Below are 24,112 nucleotides of genomic sequence, written 5' to 3'. Positions count from 1 at the left end.
TTTTAAAATTTGAGCTAGATCCCTAAAATTTGTTGAAAACATCAAGTAACTTTCATAGAAATGAATGAGTTTTGTGACAAACGATGCACAAGAGAAGTGAAGGGAGAATCTGTTGGATCCAATATTTCATCTCATCTTTCATTTAGAACTCAACATAGAGTTCAACAATTTCAGACCATAACCACTGCCCATCTTTGGCTCCCTTTCTCTTCCCCCCCCCCCCCACCATTCACACCCTATTTTGACTAATCCTTTTCTAACTCCTGGCATTACCATTTCAATTCGGCCCATCATTCCTTTTGTCTCTCCAATCTCTCCTGCCTTCCACCCTATCAGACCTTCCCTTTTATTCTTTCTTCCCCTCCCCCTTTCAGTGCTTCTTAATGTGTTATTTTCGAACTCTCCCCAGTTCTGACGAAGGGTCGTCGACCCGGAAACGTTAACTCTGCTTTTTTCTCCACAGATGCTGCCTGACACGCTGAGATTTCCAGCATTTTGTTTTTAATTCCAGATTCCAGCATCTGCAGTAATTTGCTTTTGTTTATACATTACATATATTGGTTCTCAGGATAAGACTAGATTCACAAATGCCAGAGCAGATAGGTGGCAGGTTCCCTTCCCTGAAAGTGATAATGACAGCAGAGCATCTTTCATGATTATTTTGTTTTTAATATTAAATTCAAATTTACCAGCTGGTCATAGTGGGATTTGAACTGAGCTTCTGGATTACCAACCCAGTACAATAACCACTACACTACATTAAGCATAGTACATAGTAACAAATGGGGACGAAAGACTGTTTCGCAGGAAGATCATCATAAACAGGTTCTATGGCAGTGTTGCAGGTTGTAAATAAGGAGAGTACTACTGTACCACCTAACTTTTCTGGTTTCCTTTTTCCATCCTGCTTAAAAGTTAATTTTATTTTCCTCCACCTGTAAAAAGCACCAATGTCATTGTGTACACAAGGAGTTATCTAAATACAAATCATTATTCTTCATACCACCATTAGAGAATTTATAGCACATTTCAAAAGGCAGTGATCCGAAGTATCGTTAATTGCTAATCAGAGACTGTCTTGGGTAGCTTGCTGTTATGACTGCTCTGTGTGCGTTTATATCCAAACTGCTTACAATAATGTCCAGTCAGCAGAAGCAGGGTGACTATCTGCACACAGCCTTCATGGTTTAGAAACATACAATTAGAAAGTTTCCAAACACACTGATCATTTGTTTACAGGGGCAGACGCACAATTCTCAACACAACTGAAGCAAAGCCAAGAACAGTTCAGAGGAGCTGTACCAGACTACACCATGGACGTTACAATACTAATCATGTTTCATAATTTATGGAAATTAGTGATGCCCTTGTATAATCTCCCTACACCAAACACCTTCCCAATGGAATGGGCTGTTTTCAGGCTTTCACTCGTATGGTGTCCAATTCTGGGCACCACACTATCATCATCATCGTAGGCAGTCCCCATGGGCCCAAGTTTTGGCTGGATTTGCTCCTATTTTTTTGGAGCAACTTAGAAATCGCAATTCTCGGCATTTAGTTTGCTCCAGTTCTAGTGAGTTAGCTTAGTTTCATTTTAGTTCCGTTTTTTTTTCCAAAAGGGGACGTTACCAGCCACTTACACCTGTTTTGCAAGCTTAGGCAACGATAAGTTACTCCAAACTAACTTAGAACGGAGTAAGTGTCGACTTTTGTTCGCTCAGAAAAACCTTGCGCACACTTTAGAAATTAGACGCAGGTAGCCAGAGATTTTGGGGCGGGGGGGGGGAAGAGAAGGGAAGTTAGAGGGAAGTTAGGGAATTTTCCAAAGCTTTAAACACTTCACTTTTAGCAATAAAGAGCCATCAATAATAAATGATAAATACATCAACCAATCAACAAATAAAAAATTATTACTGCAGCACCTATCCGTTTGAGAGCACCAGGAATCCTCCAACAGCGCATGCAGCCCTGCCCGCCGAGGTGGTGTTCGGGCGGGGCCCGCCACCGGGGAGGAGTTTGGGCGGGGCTCACCGCCAAGGAGGTGATCGGGTGGGACCCGCCGGAGAGCTGGTCGGGCTGCCCCGTCGCGGAGCAGGTGGTCGGGCAGACCTGCAAGGAGGCCTCAAGGTAAGGGCAGTGGTGACGAGGCGAGACCAGAGGTCGGGCAGCGGTGAGGCAGGCAGGCCACTCAGCATGGGATAGGGGCGGCGAACTTCGCGACGTCCCTTCGGCCAGGGATAGGGTCGCCCGGACACAAGACGCGCTGGGAGGGACAGGCACTCTTTGACGCAGGGCTATAGCTCTGCCCCCAGCTGCTTGTGCTACCCATGCCGACTGCTAAACAGGCCTGCTGAACACGGAGAATTGCGATGCAAGTTTTAGGCACACTTTTAATTCTACAAAATAGGCGGGCCACTCGGAGGTGAGCCGTTCTGCAGGATAGCTGAAACTTGGGCCTTATATGTGGTCAGAAATAATCGAATCATTCCAAGTTTCAAGTCCTTCCATATCTGTAGGTAAAATATCAATGTGAACAAACCTAACCTGTCCATGATCAACATCTTGACCAAATATTTTCACCACTTTATGGTGATGGTTTTTCACTCTCGCCTTCTGATTTAATTTCACACTTCTCTCTCTTACTCTACGCCTATCGCGATTCTCTTTATGCTCACTGGCACTGAGAGTGTGTGAAGCAAAAACAATTGGTCTCTCCTCCCCATGATGTAGCACATGAGAGATCACTGCCCCAATTCCATATGGCGAGGCATCACACGCTAGCTTGATGCCTCGCCATATGGAATTGGGGCAGTGACTTGACCCATCCACCTCCACGGAGGTGTGTGGGGTTGCTGACCCATCCACCTCCATGGCACGAACCTGGTATTGCAGTACTTCCAGGAACGGTGCTTGGGCTCTAGGCCTTTTGGCTAAGAGCATTAGCGCAGGGTGATCCTTGATGTGTGCAAGGTGACCTCTGGCGTTTGTGATCTGACAAAGAATTGGAAAGATTGGCTACGAAAAATAAAAAAAAAAACACGCTAGCTTGATCTTCTTAGATACGTCATAGTGAACTAACATGGTGCTCTCTACCAACTGGCTTTTACATTCCTTGAATGCTGCGTTGCATTCTTCTGGCCACTTCCACTGGACCCGTTTTTTCAACAGCTCATTTAATGGATGTAACACTAGCCAAATTTGGTAGGAATCTCCCATAATAGTTCAAAAGACCCAAAAATGATCAAAGTTCAGTGACATTCTTGGGAGTGGGTGCATTTCTAATTGCATCCAGCTTTTCCTTGGTTGGATGTAAACCATCTTTGTCTAGTCTGTGCTGTAAGTACCCCACTGAGTTTTGAAATAATTCACACTTGTGAGCAGTCACTTATACTCTCTGCTTCTGTAGCCGTTTGAGCACTTCATTCAGTATGTTATAATGGATTTGCCTGTTTGGTGCTGAAATTAGTAACTCATCTAAACAACAATATCTTGCAAAATCTGGTTCACCACCTCTTGAAATATAGCGGGGGCGGAAGACACTCCAAATGGTTGCCTATTAAATTGATATAGGCCTAGATGAGTATTTATAGTCAAGCATAACTTGGACTCCTCATCTAGCTCCAGTTGTAAGTAGGCATTTGTAAGATCCAACTAAGATCTGACCACCTGTCAGCGTTGTGAACAAATCTTCTACATTTGGCTATGTATTGGGTAGATTACCCTCGAGAACCTGGTTTACGGTTACTTTATAATCACCACACAACCTTACCTTACCATCTGACTTAGGTACAACAACAATGGATGTAGCCCAATTACATAGATCTATCTTAGAGATAATGTTCTCAGTTTCTAGTCTTTTGAGTTCTTGCTCAATTCTCTCAGAGTGCAAATGATATGGTACATGGCTTGCAGTAAACTGGTCTAGCATCCTTCTGTACCCAGACACTTGCCTTGAAGCCTTGGATTGGACTGCCTGTTTCACAGAACACCTTCGGGCATCTTGATATCATCCTTCGATGCAAATCTCGTTTCAACATGAAAAATCTTATTCCTATCCAGCTTCAGTGATCCCAACCAATTTCTACCTTGTAAGGCAGGTTTGTCTCCTGCCATTACTAAGAAAGGCAAGCTCTTAATTGATCCTTGTATTTCACCGGTACGGTGGTACGACTTATCACAGGAATTTGCTCACCCGAGGAGCCTCGCAGCTCTTCCTCGGATGTCTCCAACGGATGCATCGGTGTCAATTTCCATGGGTATCTTGGTTTCTGCAACATCTACTGTGATGATGATACTTTTTGAATCGCTGTTCGATATCCTTGTGCTCCTGATGACGTGTACCTCCTCGTCCTGTTGTTTTTCTTCCATGCTATGTACTCTCTGGGGATATCTACTTATAGCCTTGAAAGTTGGTTTACTCTTCAGTTGGCATGCCTTTGCAAGATATCCAGTTTTCCTACAGAAGAAACACTCTGCCTTCACATATGGGCAATTTTGAGCAATGTGTTGTCCCAGGCACTGATAGCAGGACTTCAATGTATTGTTGCCTTGGCCAGTTGCTGAGTCCTTGGGGCCCAACTGCCTTTTACTTTTAAACTGCAGGCGATTCACCTCGGTTTCTGACGACTGAAAATGGTACGAAATTCTCGGGAATATTGGTCGGCGATGTTACCGCAGTTGGACTTGTCCCTTTTTGGAAGATGATTACGATGTCAAGAGATCTCCTGGTATACTCTCCTCCTTCCAGATAAGAGAAATTAGGTCATGTATTCGTACCAAAAGTGCTTCTCTGCCATGCTTTCCATCTGCTCCTGTTGCCTGGTTATTCATCAGCTGATGAATGGCCTTTTCTACCTGATGCAGGGCTGGGGTTGTGCTGAGATGGTGGTGGGTAGCATGCTGCGGGATGGAGTCGAGGGCACAGGCGTCGAACACAAAGTCTCGGTTAAGGAGATCTTCGAAATGCTCCTTTCAACGGGCACTGACTGCCTTTCTGTCCTCGATGAGTACCTCACCGTGAATCCATGCACGTCTTGGTGGTCAGCTAACTGCTGGATCTCCTGTGCTTTCTCCATCCACCATCTGTTTTTTAGGTCGGCAGTTTTTTGTTGGATCTCAGCCTTTAGCCTTCTGTAGAGCTGCTTTCTTGCTCTTGTGTTGGGTTGCTGTTTTAAGTTCAGAAAAGCCTTGCCCTTGCGCCAAATTAGCTCCTGGTCATTCTTCGAACTAGTCTTGTTCAAGTGACCGAGCATCTTTTCTCAGGTGCTGATTATGGAGGCCTTCAGCCCACTGCTCAACCCCCAATAATGCCTGCTCCTTACCTCCACCTGAGCGCGCCAGATTTACCACCCAGATCGACCTTCCTGCTGCCAAGACTTTAGCTCCGCCACTGGATGTGGCTGACTCAGCTGCTTCACTCGATCCCAATGGCGTCTGGCGAGTCTCCGACCAGAGGTTTGGGCCCTACCCTCTCTCTCCGCCCTCACACTCGATCCCGGCGGCATTCTGGACTGGACCCTCTCTCTCCGCCCTCGTACCCGGCTCCGTTGGCTTTACCCTCTCTCTTTGTACCCGACTCCAACGATGTGGTGTATTTGGACTTTCAAAAGGCCTTTGACAAGGTCCCACATAAGAGATTGGTGTGCAAAATCAAAGCACATGGTATTGGGGGTAATGTACTGGCGTGGATAGAGAATTGGTTGGCAGACAGGAAGCAGAGATTCGGGATAAACGGGTCCTTTTCGGAATGGGAGGCAGAGACTAGGAGTGCCGCAGGGCTGAGTGCTGGGACCCCAGCTCTTTACAGTATATATAAATGATTTGGATGAAGAAATTGAGTGCAATATCGGCAAGTTTGCAGATGACATTAAACTGGGTGGCAGTGTGAGCTGTGAGGAGGATGCAAAGAGGCTGCAAGGTGACTGAAAAAGGTTAGGTGAGTGGACAAATGCATGGCAGATGCAGTATAATGTGGATAAATGTGAGGTTATCCACTTTGGTGGCAAAAACACGAAGGCAGATTATCTGAATGGCGGCAGATTAGGAAAAGTGGAGGTGCAACGAGACCTGGGTGTCATGGTTCATCAGTCATTGAAAGTTGGCATGCAGGTACAGCAGGTGGTGAAGAAGGCAAATGGCATGTTGACCTTCATAGCTAGGGGATTTGAGTATAGGAGCAGGGAGGTCTTACTGCAATTGTACAGGGCCTTGGTGAGGCCTCACCTGGAATATTGTGTTCAGTTTTGGTCTCCTAATCTAAGGGAGTGCAGCGAAGGTTCACCAGACTGATTCCAGGGATGGCTGGACTGACATATGAGGAGAGACTGGATCAACTGGGCCTTTATACACTGGAGTTTAGAAGGATGAGAGGGGATCTCATAGAAACGTATAAGATTCTGACGGGACGGGACAGGTTAGATGCGGGAAGAATGTTCCCGATGTTGGGGAAGTCTAGAACCAGGGGACACAGACTTTGGATAAGGGGTAGGCCATTTAGGACTGAGATGAGGAGAAACTTCTTCACTCAGATGTTAACCTGTGGAAATCCCTGCCACAGAGAGTTGTTGATGCCAGTTCTTTGGATGTATTCAAGAGGGAGTTAGATATGGCCCTTGTGGCTAAAGGGATCAAGGGGTATGGAGAGAAAGCAGGAAAGGGGTAATGAGGTGCATGATCAGCCATGACCTTATTGAATGGTGGTGCAAGCTCGAAGGGCCGAATGGCCTACTCCTGCACCTATTTTCTATGTTTCTATATTCTGGCCTCCCTCCGGCCGCTGGTCCCAGTCAACTGCGGAGCCCCTGTTGAGAACGTGGTACGTGCAATGGCGGCGGCCACTCTGACCTCTCCTTCTCCTACGAACTGGATCTCTGGCCATTCCAATGTCTGCCATCAGCGAGGAACTAATTCCTGGGAGAGGGAAGCATTGCCTCACATCTCTCACCCCCACTTTCCACACCTTGGATTTCTCACCATCTCTCTAAAAGGCGCTGTTCAGTGCCGAGCTTACGGCTCACACCCCACCGTCGGCAATTAGGCCCATACAGTAGAGCTTGGTCTCCCTTGCCACTGGGCCAAGACCTCATTCTGCTAAGCCCGTGTGGTAGCTGGTGTGCAACGGCCACCCCTTGTTGAAAAAACACGCGCACAGGCATCTTCCATCCTTAAAAATGAAGTTCAGGACCTGGAACGTCAGGACCCTCGTGGACAACCCCAACAGCGACAGACTGGAACAACGCACTGCTATCGTTGCCCGGGAGCTCGGACGCTTCGATGTTGACATCGCCACCCTAACCGAGACCCCACGGGCAAGGGAAGGCCAGTTCAAAGAGCAAGGTGGTGGTTACACCTTCTTCTGGTAAGGCAAGCCAGAAGAACGCCGCCTCCACGGAGTAGGCTTCACCATTAAGAATGAGCTGGTGGGCTGTCTCAAAGGCTCCCCTTGCGGGATAAGTGAACGTCTCATGACTCTTCGACTCACTCTAGCGCAGAACCAATGCGCTACGGTCATCAGCGCGTACACCCCAACACTGGATGCGACAGATGAGACTAAAGAGGAATCGACTCCAGCCTCGAACAATCCCTGTCCCGAGTCCCAACAGACAACAAGCTGATCCTTTTGGCGATTTCAACGCCAGAGTCGGAAAGGACACAGACCTCTGGGGAGGTGTAATCAACAGAGAGGGGGTAGGGAAAACCAACTCCAGCAGTACCCTGCTCCTGACAAAATGCCTAGAACATGGCCTTGTCATTACCAATACCTTGTTCCGTCAGAGGGACAAGTACAAGGCATCATGGCAGCACTCTTGCTCCAAGCACTGGCATCTGCTCGACTACGTCATTGTCTGAGACTGCAAGGACGTGTGCATCACCCGCGCCATGACAGGAGCCGACGACTGCTGGACGGACCACCGCCTAATCCGCTGTGTCATTATCAATGTAGCCCCAAAACAGCGCACGACAAAAACAATGCCGCAGGAAAATCAACACAGAGGCACTCAAAGACCCTGTTAAGAAAGCCCTATTCAGCCAGCGCCTCACTGCCAATCTGGCGACCCTCGATAACCCAGAGACGCAGAGTGCCCACAGCGCCTGGCCTGCCCTACCACACTTTAGGAAGGATGTGAAGGCCTTGGAGAGGTTACAGAAAAGATATACAAGAATGATTCCAGGGATGAGGGACTTCAGTTACATGGCCAGACTGGAAAAGCTGGGATTACTCTCCTTAACGCAGAGAAGGTGAAGATGAAATTTGATAAAGATGTTCAAAATCATGAGGGGTCTAGTCAGAGTAGATAGAGAGAAGCACTTCATGTTGGCAGAAGGTTCGAGAACTAGAGGACACAGATTTAAGGTGATTGGCAGAAGAACCAAAGGCGACACGAGGAAAAACATTTTTACACAGTGAGGTTAGGATCTGGAATGCACTGCCGGAGAGGGTGGTGGAGAGGGATTCAATCATAGCTTTCTATAGGGAATTGGATAAGTACCTGAAGGAAAAAATTGCAGGGCTACGGGGAAAGGGTGGCACAGTGGGATTAGCTGAAGTGCTCTTGCAGAGAGCTGGTACAGGCTTGATGGGCCGAATGGCCTCCTTCTGTGCTGTAACCATTTTAAGCTCTTAAGCCCACTGCCAATGGCTAAATGACAGATTTGTAATGCCTTATGCAAAATCGTCCTCTTCAAGATGGTTAAGATTAGAGATACATAGTGCTGGGAAACAACAGCATGTATTTATATAGCACCTTTAACGTAGTAAAACGTCCCAAGGCACTTCACAGGAGCGTTAGCAAACAAAATTTGACCCGAGCCATATAAGGAGATATTAGGGAAGATGACCAAAAGCTTGGTCAAAGAGGTAGATTTTGAGGAGAGATTTTGAGGAGAGTCTTAAAGGGGACAAGAGAGGTAGCAGGGTGGAGAGATTTAGGGAGGGAATGCCAGAGTTTAGGGCCATGGCAGCTGAAGGCACAGCTGTCAATGTTGAAGTTGGGTGGTCAGCAGTTTAGTGGGAATATGGTCGAGGGAGCAGGAGGTGGGTCTCATGGAAAAGATGAGCTCGCAGAGGGCCTGAGGGAAGATCAGAGAGAAACTGGAGAAAGGTGCGAGTTCAGGGCTGGGACGGGGTTTTGGCCCGGTGGGCTAGGGGAAGAGAGGGAAGTGGCAGAGGCAGCTGATCGGATGGTCTTAATCTGCATGTTGTATAGCCTCTAGTGTTCAAACTTCTTTTACATACTACAGAAATAATCATGGTTAATATTTTGTGATACTAGAGCATTTCTCATCCATGTACCTTCTAATTCTCAGAACAGCGCTCAGATTTATTGACCAAGTTTCAGCTTTGTATAATTTCGGTTTTGTATAATTTTCTCTCTGCTTTTAGAAATTCCATAGAAGCCCAACTCTTGAACATGATAAAATAGAATAAATACATCCAGATTTCCTCATAACTCAGATCTCTGACACTAGGGATCAGCCTTGTGGCTCTTATTTGAATTGCCTCCAGCTCACGAATGCATGTGTCTCAAGTGGCCTAGCTGGACAGTTTTCAAGACGTGTTCTGATGAGCACACTGCACAATTTGAGCATGACTTCCTCTGATTCGTACTCCACTGCTTTGGCTATATAACTCCATTTACAGGCTTTGCCAACTGCTACTCTCTCGATACCTATGCTGTCTTGACACACATATTGGCGTATGTCACCATTTTCTTTTCCCTAACGCTGACTTAATACTTATCCATATTAAATTTCATCTGCCATGCCATGAGATGTTAAACCAAAGACCTGCCCACCTGTTCAGGTGGACACAGAAGATCCCATAGCAGAATATGACAGACAGTTCTCCCAATTACCCATTTCTCATCTACATACTGCCCTTTAGCAACATCATCCAAAAACACAATGCAAGGTTCCATATACGCTGACTACACTCAGCTCTATCTCAGCACCATCTTTCTCGACCCCATCACGCTGCTCATCAGACATCCAGTCCTGGATGAACAGAAATGTCCTCCAACTAAATATTCGGAAGACCAAAGCCAGTGTCTTCCGTCCCTGCCACAATCTCCTTTCCCGAGCCACCAACTCCATCCCTCTCCCTGGTCACTGTCTGAGGCTGAACCAGATCATTTGCAGCTTTGGCGTCCTACTTGACCGACCAGGTTCCATCACCAAGACCACATACTTTCACATCCGTAAAATTGTCCCGTCTCGGACCCTGCCTCAGCTAATCTGCTGCTGAGACCCTCATCCATGCCTTTGTTACCTCTAGACTTTACTATTCTAATGTGTTCCTGGCTGACCTCCCATATTCCAACCTCCATAAACTAGAATTCATCCAAAACTCACACCAAGCCCCGTTCATCCATCATCACCATCATCATAGGCAGACCCTCGAAATCGAGGAAGACTTGCTTCCACTCTTAACATGAGTTCTTGGGCGGATGTACAGTCCAATACGAGAACCACAGTCTCGGTCACAGGTGGGGCAGATAGTCATTGAGGGAAGGGGTGAGTGGGACTGGGTTGCCGTACACTCTTTCCGCAGACTGCGCTTGATTTCTGCATGCTCTCGGTGATGAGACTCGAGGTGCTCAGCGCCCTCCCGGATGCACTCCCTCCACTTAGGGCAGTTTTTGGCCAGGGACTTCCAGGTGTCAGTGGGGATGTTACACTTTATCAGGGAGGCTTTGAGGGTGTCCTTGTAATGTTTCCGCTGCCCACCTTTGGCTCGTTTGCCGTGAAGGAGTTCCGAGTAGAGAGCTTGCTTTGGGAGTCTAGTGTCTGGCATGTGAACTATGTGACCTGCAGTAAGACAAAGGTCCTCCACCAGCCTGTCCTCGCCGCACAGCACTGGCCTCCAATCATCAAAATCCATGGCGCGGCCCTGGACAACGTGGACCACTTCCCTTATCTTGAGAGCCTCCTATCAACAAAGAGCAGGCATTGACGACGAGATCCAACACCGCCTCCAGTGCGCCAGTGCAGCCTTTGGTCGCCTGAGGAATTATGTTTGAAGACCAGGCCTTCAAAACTGTCACCAGGGCTGAAGTAATACCCGGCCTCCTGTATGGCTCAGAAACATGTACAGTAGACACCTCAAATCGCTGGAGAAATACCACCAACGATGCCTCCGCAAGATCCTACAAATCCCCTGCGAGGACAGACACACCAACGTTACCGTCCTCGACCAGGCCAACATCCCCAGCATTGAAGCACTGACAACACTTGATCAGCTCTGCTGGGCAGGCCACAGATCCATCACCTCTGTGTTCACTGACCTACATTGTCTCCTGGTCCAGCAACAACTCAATTTTAAAATTCTAATCCTCGTTTTCAAATCGCTCCCTAGCATCGTCCCTCCCTACCTCTAACCTCCTCCAGCCCTACAATCCTTCAAGATTTCTGTGCTCCTACAATTCTGGCCTCTTGCACATTCCTAATTTTCATCACTCCACCATTGGCAGCCGTACCTTCAGCTGGCAAGATCCTCGCTCTGGAATTCCTTCCCCAAGCCTCTCCCCGCTCCTTTAAGACACTCTTTAAAACCTACCTCTTTCCTGTCCTAATATCTCATGTGGCTCAGTGTCAAATTATGTTTGATAATGCTCCTGAGAAACATCTTGGGATGTTTTATGATGTTAAATATGCTATATAAATGCAAGTTGTTATCCTGGCCAACATTTCTCCCACAACCAGATTAACTGTCATTCCTTTGTTGTTTGTGGGACCTTGCTGGGTGCAATCTACATTCACCTACACACCAACAGGGACTATATGTCAATGAATGTGAAACACTTTGGATGGCCTGAGGACAGGATAAGACAATATATAAATGCAAATTCTTTCTTTCTGTAGCGTTTAGTAAGCAATTTTTTACAATTTTTTTTGAAGTCTAGCTTTCCAGTCCACTTGGGATATCACTCCTCAAAAGTCAAAGATTGGTAAGCGAGGCTCTTCCTTTTCAGAATTAATTTTGACTTTATTGTTGTACAAATAATATGCATGTTTACTCCTGTTCGGTTTGATTTTAAAATTAACAGTTCCATCAATGGGATATAATGATTTACTCCTGTTTGGTTTGATTTTAAAATTAACAGTTCCATCAATGGGATATAATGATCCAATAACCTTGCGTTCAAATAGCTCTTTTTCGACGAACACGATGGGCTGAATGGCCTCCTGTGCCGTAATTGTCTATGATTCTATGAACAGCTTTTACATAATTATTGTTCAGATTTGCACACCGCTATTATGGAATGAATTCTAGAACCAAATTTTGGAAGCAGCTGAAGTAAATACGTCACAACAGTGACAAAACATAAGAAAACAATTAATAAGTTATACTAAATGACAGCAAATCAGGATAGTCAAAAGACGAATACAAGTAAATAGCCTTGGGCATGGTATCTCATCATGCTGCATCACTGCATTTAGATTTTTTTTTCCCCTTCAAAATAACTAACCCTTGCTCATTGCCATAAAGACTCTAATCATAAAGTACATGAATAACAGACTCATTTAAGGTACACCTCACGATATAATTTTCAAATAAAGTGCCCCTGGTTTGGGTTCAGCTTTTAATGTAAAATAGTATGCATTGCATTTAAGAGTTATTTCTTCTGTGGTACTGACCATTGTTGAGACAATTTTGATGAGTATTTAACAGCAGCAAAGCTGCATTAAATGCAAATTTCAGAACATTTTAAAGACTACAGCTTTTGGTGTGAGCAAATATATCCACGATTTTTAACACTTATTTCTACACCAATGCTACCAAAATCTAATCCAAGTACTCTAGCATATTAACTCACCCATTAGGGAATCTTAGATATTTTAAATAATCCCAATGGTTTGAATGAAAAGGAATAAAGGGACATGGGAATAGAACAGGCACATGCAATTGGTCTACCGCCTACATGGTGGATTAATGCCAAAACTCATTAGTTGGGCTGGGCGGCCTTTCTCAGTGTTGGAATTTTTGTATTATTCTATATTAAAGACCATTTCACATAAAATCAGCTGAATTATATTGCAAAGATAGTGGATAATTGGGTAGCATTAAATCAAAAATTTTCTTTTAACTGTGTTGGGAATCAGAGGGCCATTAAGGACTGCACAGGCCTGTTGATAGATTCCTCAGTGCAGTCAGGTGAACTCCCAGGATATGGCAAATGTGTTAAATTGTTTACTCTAACAGACCATGCTCAATTACCATTAATGTAATGTACAGTTGACTCTAAAATTGCAAGTGTCAAAATGGGTGCAGATATAATCCTGGATAGAAGAAAGGGTCTCAAAACACCCCGATGGCATTTACCCAAGGGTGTTTCAAGAAATAGCTGTGCTCGTTGAGCCCTTTGCCGATTGCCTTTGGAAATAGCGGATGCATTGACAGTCATTTTTCAACATTCCATAGACTCTGGATCAGTTCCTATGGAGTGGAGGGTAGCCAATGTAACCCCAATTTTTTAAAAAAGAGAGAGAAAACAGGGAATTATAGACCGGTCAGCCTAACATCAGTAGTGGGTAAAATGATGGAATCAATTATTAAGGATGTCATAGCAGCACATTTGGAAAGAGGTGACATGATGGGTCCAAGTCAGCATGGATTTGTGAAAGGGAAATCATGCTTGACAAATCTTCTGGAATTTTTTGAGAATGTTTCCAGTAGAGTGGACAAGGGAGAACCAGTTGATGTGGTGTATTTGGACTTTCAGAAGGCTTTCGACAAGGTCCCACACAAGAGATTAATGTGCAAAGTTAAAGCACATGGGATTGGGGGTAGTGTGCTGACGTGGATTGAGAACTGGTTGGCAGACAGGAAGCAAAGAGTAAGAGTAATTGGGTACTTTTCAGAATGGCAGGCAGTGACTAGTGGGGTACTGCAAGGTTCTGTGCTGGGGCCCCAGCGGTTTACATTGTATATTAATGATATAGACGAGGGGATTAAATGTAGTATCTACAAATTTGCGGATGACACTAAGTTGGGTGGCATTGTGAGCTGCGAGGAGGATGCTATGAGGCTGCAGAGTGACTTGGATAGGTTAGGTGAGTGGGCAAATGCATGGCAGATGAAATATAATGTGGATAAATGTGAGGTTATCCACTTTGGTGGTAAAAACAGAGAGGCAGACTATTATCTGAATGGTGACAGATTAGGAAAAGGGGAGGTGCAACGAGACCTGGGTGTCATGGTACATTAGTCATTGAAGGTTGGCATGCAGGTACAGCAGGCAGTTAAGAAAGCAAATGGCATGTTGGCCTTCATAGCAAGAGGATTTGAGTACAGGGGCAGGGAGGTGTTACTACAGTTGCACAGGGCCTTGGTGAGGCCACACCTGGAGTACTGTGCACAGTTTTGGTCTCCTAACTTGAGGAAGGACGTTCTTGCTGTTGAGGGAGTGCAGCGAAGGTTCACCAGACTGATTCCCGGGATGGCGGGACTGACATATCAAGAAAGACTGAATCAACTGAGCTTGGAGTCACTGGAGTTCAGAAGAATGAGAGGGGATCTCATAGAAACGTTTAAAATTCTGACGGGTTTGGACAGGTTAGATGCAGGAAGAATGTTCCCAATGTTGGGGAAGTCCAGGACCAGGGTCACAGTCTAAGGATAAGGGGTAAGACATTTAGGACCGACAGGAGGAGAAACTTCTTCACCCAGAGAGTGGTGAACCTGTGGAATTCTCTACCACAGAAAGTTGTTGAGGCCAATTCACTAAATATATTCAAAAAGGAGTTAGATGTAATCCTTCCTACTAGGGGGATCAAGGGGTATGGCGAGAAAGCAGGAATGGGGTACTGAAGTTGCATGTTCAGCCATGAACTCATTGAATGGCGGTGCAGGCTCGAAGGGCAGAATGGCCTACTCCTGCACCTAGTTTCTATGTCTATGTCTCTATATAGTTAACATCTCCCTAGGACCTGGGATTGTTCCCATGGACTGGAAGGAGGCTCTTTTTGAATATTAACACAAATCAGAACTGAGAAATTATAGGCCCATTAGTTTAACTTTAGTTATAGATAGGTTGCTAGAAAGGAGTATTCTTATTTTTTTTAAATACTTTTGACAAGGTGTCACACAATAGACTACTTTTTAAAAGAGATAATTGGCAGCGGATTTTGGGTAGGAAAAAGAATTGGTTGCATTCTTGTCAGTAGAAGGTAAATATTAATGGTAGTAGTTCTGCATGGAGACCAGTTTGGCGTTGGGACTACTGCTGTTCGTAAACATTATTAATGGTCTGGATGAGATGTTAAGGGAACTGTCCACAGATGACATAGAAACATAGACAATAGGTGCAGGAGTAGGCCATTCGGTCCTTCTAGCCTGCACCACCATTCAATAAGATCATGGCTGATCATTCCCTCAGTACCCCTTTCCTGCTTTCTCTCCATACCCCTTGATCCCCTTAGCCCTTAGCCATAAGGGCCATATCTAACTCCCTCTTGAATGTATCTAATGAACTGGCATCAACAATTCTCTGCGGCAGGGAATTCCACAGGTTACCAACTCCCTGAGTGAAGAAGTTTCTCCTCATCTCAGTCCTAAATGGCCTAACCCTTATCCTAAGACTGTCCCCTGGTTCTGGACTTCCCCAACATCGGGAACATTCTAACCGCATCTAACCTATCCAGTCCCGTCAGAATTTTATACATTTCTATGAGATCCCCTCTCATCCTTCTAAACTCCAATGTATAAAAGCCCAGTCGATCCAGTCTCTCCTCATATATGTCAGTCCTGCCATCCCGGGAATCAGTCTGATGAACCTTCGCTGCACACCCTCAATAGCAAGAACGTCCTTCCTCAGATTAGGAGACCAAAACTGAACACAATATTCCAGGTGAGGCCTCACAAAGGCACACAGATTTGAGAGTATTAGGACCTTGGATGAGAAAAAGCAATTACAATGAGATCTAGATGATTTGGGCGAATTAGTCTGCAGTTATCCATTAATATAGATAAATCTCATGTTAAGCACATGGACAGGATTAATGGAAAGCATCTGTATAGCATGCAGGGTTCCAAACTAAAAGAAATGAGCCACTAGATTGATACCCTTTTTAAAACTTCAGCTCCTCCAAAACTCTGCTGCCTGTATCCTATCCTGCACCAAGTTCTGCTCACTCATCACCCCTGTGCTCATTGACCCACACTGGCTCCTGGTTCTCCAATGCCTCAAATTTAAAATTCTGATCCTTTTGTTTAAATCCTTTCATGGCCTCACCCCATCTCTATCCAACCCTTCAAGAACTCTGCTTTTACTCCGACTCTAGCCTTTTGCCCACCCAACTTCTTTCACCCCAGCATTGGCAGCTGTACCTTCAGTCACCCATTTTTAGTTCAAGTTTAGCATCAAAAATTCCAAGATCAGCTACAGCAAAGAATACTCCTTACACCTACAGAATGCACTATAATCCAACCTCAGAATATCATCCTCTATTGCATCAGTGTGCCATTTCCATAATCCCACAACAATTAGTCTGTACAGCTGAACGCAGCGAGACTGCGAAGTTAGGAACAAATTATGGAAGACCTATTGCATTATTGAGTCAGTTGCATTAAACAAATCACCCACTCTACCCAATCTAGTCAATCTTCTAAAACAGTGAAGCTTTTTTCTGACCCTCAAAGCTATTTAAGCGGTATTTATTTCATATCATCATCCAACATTATTTAAGCTTGGCCAGTTACATTTTATAAGTGATATTCCCACGATCCCAACATAACTGGAGCCATTGCCCCTTAAAGAAATAAAATCACCTAGGGCTACAACAGTCAATTTCATCCTGCAAGACAATCGTTAACTTATTTTTTTTTTAAAAAGAGCAGCTCAATCAACACTCCACTGGATACTTTTGATGAGCGTCTCATCAATACATCTATTTCTCATCTTGCTCATGGCTTGTCAGTTATGCACTTATTTCCCCTCTGGCAGTTATTTTTTTAAGTTAAATAATCTGCTTACATTTCCCTTTCCCATACCTCAATATTTTAGAGATCGCTGTTCTCCAATAAAAGTATAAATCTATCAATCACTTTGCATGAGAATTTGCAGCCCAGAATTATCCTCATTTCTTAGTGGGTAATCATGTGGTGTGGACTCATGCCCAGTTGAAAGGGAGAACATAGATAAAATAACTGAAGTCAGTCTTAAGGAACTATATTCTAATCTGCTGCTACATCCCAGCCACTGATTTTCCCTTTTGGGAATTAGAAAGAGCTTGCATTTATACAAAGGCCTTTGACAAGGTCCCACACAAGAAATCGGTGTGCAACATTAAAGCACATGGTACTGGGCGTAATGTACTGACGTGGATAGAGAACTGGTTGGCAGACAGGAAGCAGAGAGTCAGGATAAACTAGGCAGTGACTAGTGGGGTGCCACAGGGCTTAGTGCTGGGACCCCAGCTATTTACAATATACATTAATGATTTAGATGAAGAAATTGAGAGTAATATCTCCAAGTTTGCAGATGACACTAAGCTGGGTGGCAGCGTGAGCTGCGAGGAGGACGCCAAAAGGGTGCAGGGTGACTTGGACAGGTTAGGTGAGTGGGTAAACGCATGGCAGATGCAGTATAATGTGGATAAATGTGAGGTTATCCACTTTGGTGGCAAAAACATGAAGGCAGATTACCTGAATGGCAGATTAGGAAAAGGGGAGGTGCAACGAGACCTGGGGTGTCATGGTACATCAGTCATTGAAAGTTGGCATGCAGGTACAGCAGGCGGTGAAGGTGGCAAATGATATGTTGGCCTTCATAGCTAGGGGATTTGAGTATAGGAGCAGGGAGGTCTTACTGCAGTTGTGCAGGGCCTTAGCGAGGCCTCACCTGGAATATTATGTTCAGTTTTGGTCCCCTATTCTAAGGAAGGAGCTTCACCAGACTGATTCCCGGGATGGCAGGACTGACATATTAGAGACTGGATCAACTGGACCTGTATTCACTGGAGTTTAGAAGGACGAGAGGGGATCTCATAGAAACATATAAAATTCTGACGGGACTGGATAGGATTAGATGCAGGAAGAATGTTCCCAATGTTGGGGAAGTCCAGAACCAGGGGACATAGTCTAAGGATTAGGACCGAGATGAGGAGAAACTTCTTCACTCAGAGTTGTTAATCTGTGGAATTCCCTGCCGCAGAGTGTTGTTGATGCCAGTTCATTGGATATATTCAAGAGGAAGTTAGATATGGCCCTTACGGCTAAAGGGATCAAGGGCTATGGAGAGAAAGCAGGAAAGGGGTACTGAGGTAAATGATCAGCCATGATTTTATTGAATGGTGGTGCAGACTCGAAGGGCCGAATGGCCTGCTCCTGCACCTATTTTCTACGTTTCTATGTCCCTGTCACAGGTGGGACAGTCGTTGAGGGAAAGGGTGGGTGGGACTAGTTTGCCGCACGCTCTGTCCGCTGCTTGCGCTTGGCTTTGGATTCTCTCGGCGATGAAACTCTAGGTGCTCAGCACCTTCCCGGATGCACTTCCTCCACACTTAGGGCAGTCTTTGGCCAGCGACTCCCAGGTATTGGTGGGGTTGTTGTACTTTATCAAGGAGGCTTGGAGGGTGTCCTTGAAACGTTTCTTCTGCCCACTCTTGGCTCGCTTGCCATGAAGGTGTTCAGAGTAGAGCGCCTGCTTTGGGAGTCTCGTGTCAGGCATGCGAACAATGTGGCCTACCCAGCGGAGCTGATTGAGTGTGGTCAGTGCTTCAATGCTGGGGATGTTGTCTAACAAATCACAATGAGATAAATGACCAAATAATCCATTTAGTGGTGCTGACGATTGCAGGAAGCCTTTGGACGACTTTGTCGTTAAGATTGAGACCATCCGTTCAACTACCTCTGCCACATCCCACCCTTCCCCATGCACACTAAGCCAAAGCTTCCCCTTGCCCCAGTCCTGAACCCACATCTTTCTATATTTTCTCTCCTATCTCCCCTCATGCCCTCGCAAGAGTTCATCTTGTTCATGAGATCTCTTGACCTCATTCATTCTCACTAAACTGCTGACCACCCAACTTCTATGCCCGATTCCCATGTTGGCTGACACAGTAAATGGTTCCCTCTCTTCAGGTACTGCTCCTATCCATTTCAAAATCATATCCTCACACCTGCTTCAAACAACACACCTTTGACCCCCTCGGTCCTTGCAACGTCCTGCAACCTGCCGCTTTTAATTGGTGCCCATTATTTTCACAACCCCATGTTTGAATCTCTGGCACACCTGCCACAGCATTGAAATGGCCCTAATCAAAAAGATATCCTTTGTGACTGTGACCATGATGGACTGTTTGCCCTCATCCTTCTCTACAGCCTTTTTGACAAGGTCAGCCACATCATTCTCCTCCAACATCTTCCCTTCACTGTTGAGCTCAGTGGGTCTGTCCCACTTGGTTCCACTCTTACTGATCGAATCATAGCTACAGCATCTCCAGCAATGTCCTCTCTTCCCAGCCCCACAAAGTTACCTTTGGAGAGCTTCCCTTTGCCTCACTATTGGAAGCCATACCTTCAAATGTCCAGGCCATACACTGGAATCCTCTCGTCCTCCATAAAACCTATCTTTTTGACCAAACTTTTAGTCACTCTTCCCAATATCTTCTTCTTTGGCTCAGCATTCATTTGTGTCTGATTACCCTTCTTGGCTGGGCCAAGTCCACTAAACAGTTGTGTGCCATATACTTTTAAATCGGTATCCTTTGGACCTACGGAGCGAAGATGGGGGCCGTACCAAGGAAACGACCAGGGTGGGAGAGAGTAAGGGTTTTACTAAGGACAGTGGCATCAAAGGTTGACATGAGTGTGTGATTCAGCATCTCACTGTATTTTTATTTGCAATGCAGAATTGCTACCAATTTAAAATCACACCTTAAAAATAACCCAATAGCAGGATCATGTAAGTTCCCACACTTGAAATTTGAGAGAAATGCAATAACACTTATCCACAACGCCTTGTTAACAATCAAAAGAATTGTGACACAAACCAAGTGTGCAGCATGGTTCTATCCAAACCCACCGGTCCATTGCCAAAGATCTGTTAAGTGGACCACCTCATGCTTGCAACACATACCTCCAACCTGTTCACCAAATGAAATAGCTACAACCAAACACCATAGTTGGAAGGTCAGATTATTATAATTACTAGTTACAGTAAATGAAGCAAATTCAACTTATTTCAATACTGTATTCAACTATAAATACTCCTCCCCTCCCAAAATAAAAAAAAAATTGGCACATACTTCTTCAGTTTAGAGGGTGAACAAGTGACCTTCTCCCAGGGCCCCTGCCAATTCCATTCTGTAACAGGTCACTATTCCGTTCACTAACAAATCAGTACAATGATCTACTGACCCATCTAAAAATCTGATAGGATATATTTTGAAATTTAAAACAAAAAGGCTCTTTCACTATACCAATAAAAAGTTTTGGAGACTTGCAACAGATTTTCAAAACCGTGACTTCCACAATTCTACCATAGTCGACTACAATTGGTAAACATCACAAGACAACATTTCTCATTAAAAACAAAATATGAAATCTACACATTTCCTTTTTAAAATCTGAAGACTTCTAATTTTGAACATTTAAAAGGAGCTGGCTGGAGTGAGTTCTGCAGATATAACTTTAGCATTTTTCTTTCACTGTGTAAAAATCTGTCTCCGAATCCAAGCAACTGACCTAGAATTCAAATCTCTAAATGTATAGCTCAGAACATCTGACTCACGCTCACCTGTGACCTACAATTCATTCACATCACACTAGCAAGGCAAATTAAGCACAGAATAAGATAGAAAACCAGCTTATTGCAGGTGAGTATAACTCTTCCCAGCCCTAAAAATGTATATGAAGATGAGAGAAAAGCCAGAATGATGTATGAATTCAAAATGTAAATATTTTCTCTGCAGATACATGTATATTAAATATTATAAAAGCAATATACTGTAACACAAAGGCTTTGACAGACTTCCCAACCTTTATGAAGGTAAAAACTTTGCTAAAGACAGGCGATGCAACCAAATTTCTGAGGACTTGGGGCCCTCAAGAGCTTTGAGTGGTCATACAAAGCCTTCAAATAGACTGTTACAAAATGTAAAGGATGTAACGAAATATTCTAGTAATGCAGGTGATCCTTCACAAACAAGCGTGCAGTGCACGAATGGGGGAAGAGTTGGAAAATCTGCATTGCAATAAGTCTTCTGAACCAAATGGATTATTACTTGGAAAGATGCAGCCATCTAGTCACAGTGTAACCTTGTGAGAGCAGAGTTTCGCAGCTTTGCACAAATTTCGAGTTTTCCTTCAGACACCAACTGCAACATTTATAAGAGGGGAAATGTATATATATTTTTTAAGTTACATACAATAAACACAAGAATTATACACCTCCGCAGTGTGCGGAACATACTTTGCAGACAGAGAGAAAGGGGAAAAAAAATCTCCCATTGCTTGCAAAGGTTTAAAAAGGCAGGAGAGACAAAGGAATGGGGCAGCCACAGACTCAAAAAAGGGGATCGAGAAGTGACGCACTGGCCTCCTTAACTCTTGTTCAAGAGGCCGTATCCAGAAAGGAGGGGGGGGGAATCATTTCTTACTTTTAAAAAATCAGAAAAGGGAAAATTTGAAATAAATTGCAACAAACCAAGGCGCTCCAGTGACCTAGAGGTAGGTTGGGCTCTGTGTTTTTGCAGTGAATGCTAACTTCCCCCAGCAGAGCAAGAGAATGGAGGTTTTATTACTCACTGCGCGACGCCTGTTCATTTAAAACCCGAGCAGTATGGTTGTTATTATTATTAGTAAATGCTACTAATGGTGGTGTTGCTGAGGGCGGGCGGCTGCTGGCACTCAGTCTCTGGCTCCTCTCACAGCCCGGCCCGAGTCACCATGTGTTCCAGCGGCCGTCGCTAAGGGACGTCAGCGTTGGGTCATAGGTCAAGCACAATAACAGCTTGCCCTCCAAACCATGCCATGGCTGTCCGCCTGCCTCTCTTTCCTTCTTCCAATTGTGAAAAGAGTGTTGCAACTTTTTTTTTCTTTGCGTTTCTTTTTCCCATTCCTTTCATTTATTGTCAGTGAGAAATTAGCTCTTTGTTGCAGTGTTACGTCATTTCCGTCCTTTATACTTTGGTATGTGGAGTTATCTCCCCCTATTTTATTGTTAACTAAAGGGTTTGGGCCTTCTTTATAAAAAGTGACATTTCCATTAATACTGGAAACTGGTTCAAATGGATTGTCAATGATTGAAATATATATATATATATATGTATATATAGAGCAAGTTTTGGTCAATATTTGTCTGCTTATGTTGTACTGTATTTTTAATATAAAAACAAAATGCTGGAAATCTCAGCGGGTCAGGCGGCATCTGTGGAGAGAAAAACAGAGTTAACGTTTCGGGTCGACGATCCTTCATCAGAACTGCCGAATGTTCGAAAAGAGCACATTCTTAACCACTGAAAGAGGGATGGGAAGAAAGAACAAATGGAAGGTCTGTGATAGGCTGAAAGGCAGGAGAGATTAGAGAGGCAGAAATGATGATGGGCCGAATGGAAATTGTTATATATGTAACTATGTAATTCTTGCCACCAGAGGGCACGACTGTTGGAATGGTCACCTGCACACACATGCAGGGACAGTATAAAAGGTTGGCTGCCATGTTGTTTAGGCACTCTGGAGTTGTGATAAAGACTACGGTCACACTAAGTTTAGCTCACAGTACTCAGCCTCGTGGAGTTCTTCTATACACAATAGAAATGGTAATGATAGAGGTTAGAAAACCCGCTGAGATTTCCAGCATTCTCTTGTTTTTATTTCAGATTCCAACATCCGCAGTATTTTGCTTCTGTATTTTTAATGTTGGGCTCAAACATAAGAACATAAAAACATAAGAAATAGGAGCAGAAGTAGGCCATTCGGCCCCTTGAGCCGACTCTGCCATGCAATAAGACCATGGCAGATCTTCTATCTCAAACCTGCCTTCCCTGCACTATCCCTGTTGTGTATGGAGAAAGAGTCAGATTGAACACTGTGAGCTCAAAGTAAAGTGTGACCTTAGTCATTTACTGCAGGTCTCCAGAGTGCTTCTCCAACCTGTGAAGCCTCCTTAAATACCTGTGCTCCCAAGGGATTATGGGATCCCTTGGGACTCCAGGGGATGAGCCCTCTGGTGGCTGTACAGAGTAAATATAAGTCCACATATATAACAACACTCCCCTCCCCGCCCCCGTCAAAAGTCAATAGTGCAACTATTTACAATGTGAGTCGATCTGGGGCCCTTCTTGCCCTGGTTGATCGTCTCGGTGTGAAAGCTGGTGTTGTTGAATCATTTGTTGGGCCCTCGCTGGGCTGCTGTGCAGCTGGCCTTGCTGGGCTGCCTGGTGTGCTGGGCCCTGCAGGGCTGCTGTGGATGATGGGTTCTGCTTCGTGGTCAACCGTGGTGCCGGTTGCCACTGGTGTGTATGTTGGGGGATCAAAAAAGGTAGGGTCCAAGGTGGGTTGCTCAGGATAGTTGGTGAATCTGAGTTTGATTTGGTCCAAGTGTTTCCGGTGAATGAGTCCATGTGAAAGTTTGACCCGAAACACCCTGCTCCCCTCTTTGGCCATGACAGTGCCAGGAAGCCACTTGGGACCTTGTCCATAATTTAATACAAATACAGGATCATTGATTTCAATCTCGCGTGATACATTTGCAGTATCATGGTATGCACTTTGTTGAAGCCGCCTGCTCTCTACCTGTTCATGTAGATCATGATGAACTAACGAGAGCCTTGTCTTAAGTGCCCTTTTCATGAGCAGTTCAGCAGGTGGGATCTCAGTGAGTGAGTGGGGTCTCGTGCGGTAGCTAAGCAGGATTCGGGATTGGTGAGTCTGCAGTGAGCCTTCAGTTACCCTCTTCAAGCCTTGCTTGATGGTTGCACTGCTCTCTCTGCCTGACCATTGGACGCTGGTTTAACTGGGGCAGATGTGACATGTTTCATCCCGTTACAGGTCATGAATTCTTTGAACTCAGCACTGGTAAAACATGGCCCGTTGTTGCTCACTAGGACATCGGGTAAGCCGTGAGTGCAAACATGGCCCGCAGGCTTTCAGTATTAGCAGCGGACGTGC

The 24,112-nt window shown here is 45.0% G+C and overlaps 1 protein-coding gene across 4 annotated transcripts in view; it reads right to left on the bottom strand.

Moving 5' to 3' along the window:
* LOC139277271 (protein tyrosine phosphatase type IVA 3-like) overlaps positions 1-21,895 on the bottom strand; it is a 149,194-nt gene extending 127,299 nt beyond the window's left edge. For 3 of the 4 annotated variants that reach the window (XM_070895534.1, XM_070895519.1, XM_070895585.1), the window contains exon 1: positions 21,749-21,895. Coding sequence is in view for 1 of the 4 variants with exons in the window: in XM_070895585.1 (XP_070751686.1) it covers positions 21,749-21,766 (18 nt within the window). In the remaining 3 variants the exon portion in view is untranslated. Of the gene's footprint in view, positions 1-21,647; positions 21,667-21,748 lie in introns of those variants that run through there. The other variant, XM_070895577.1, reaches the window with a different exon arrangement.
* Positions 21,896-24,112: the final 2,217 nt, after the last annotated feature.

The sequence above is a fragment of the Pristiophorus japonicus genome, chromosome 1, assembly GCF_044704955.1.
Source record: "Pristiophorus japonicus isolate sPriJap1 chromosome 1, sPriJap1.hap1, whole genome shotgun sequence".
Classification (NCBI taxonomy): domain Eukaryota; kingdom Metazoa; phylum Chordata; class Chondrichthyes; family Pristiophoridae; genus Pristiophorus; species Pristiophorus japonicus.
The sequence above is the reverse complement of the archived record's forward strand: the minus strand, read 5'-3'. Positions and strand labels throughout refer to the sequence as shown.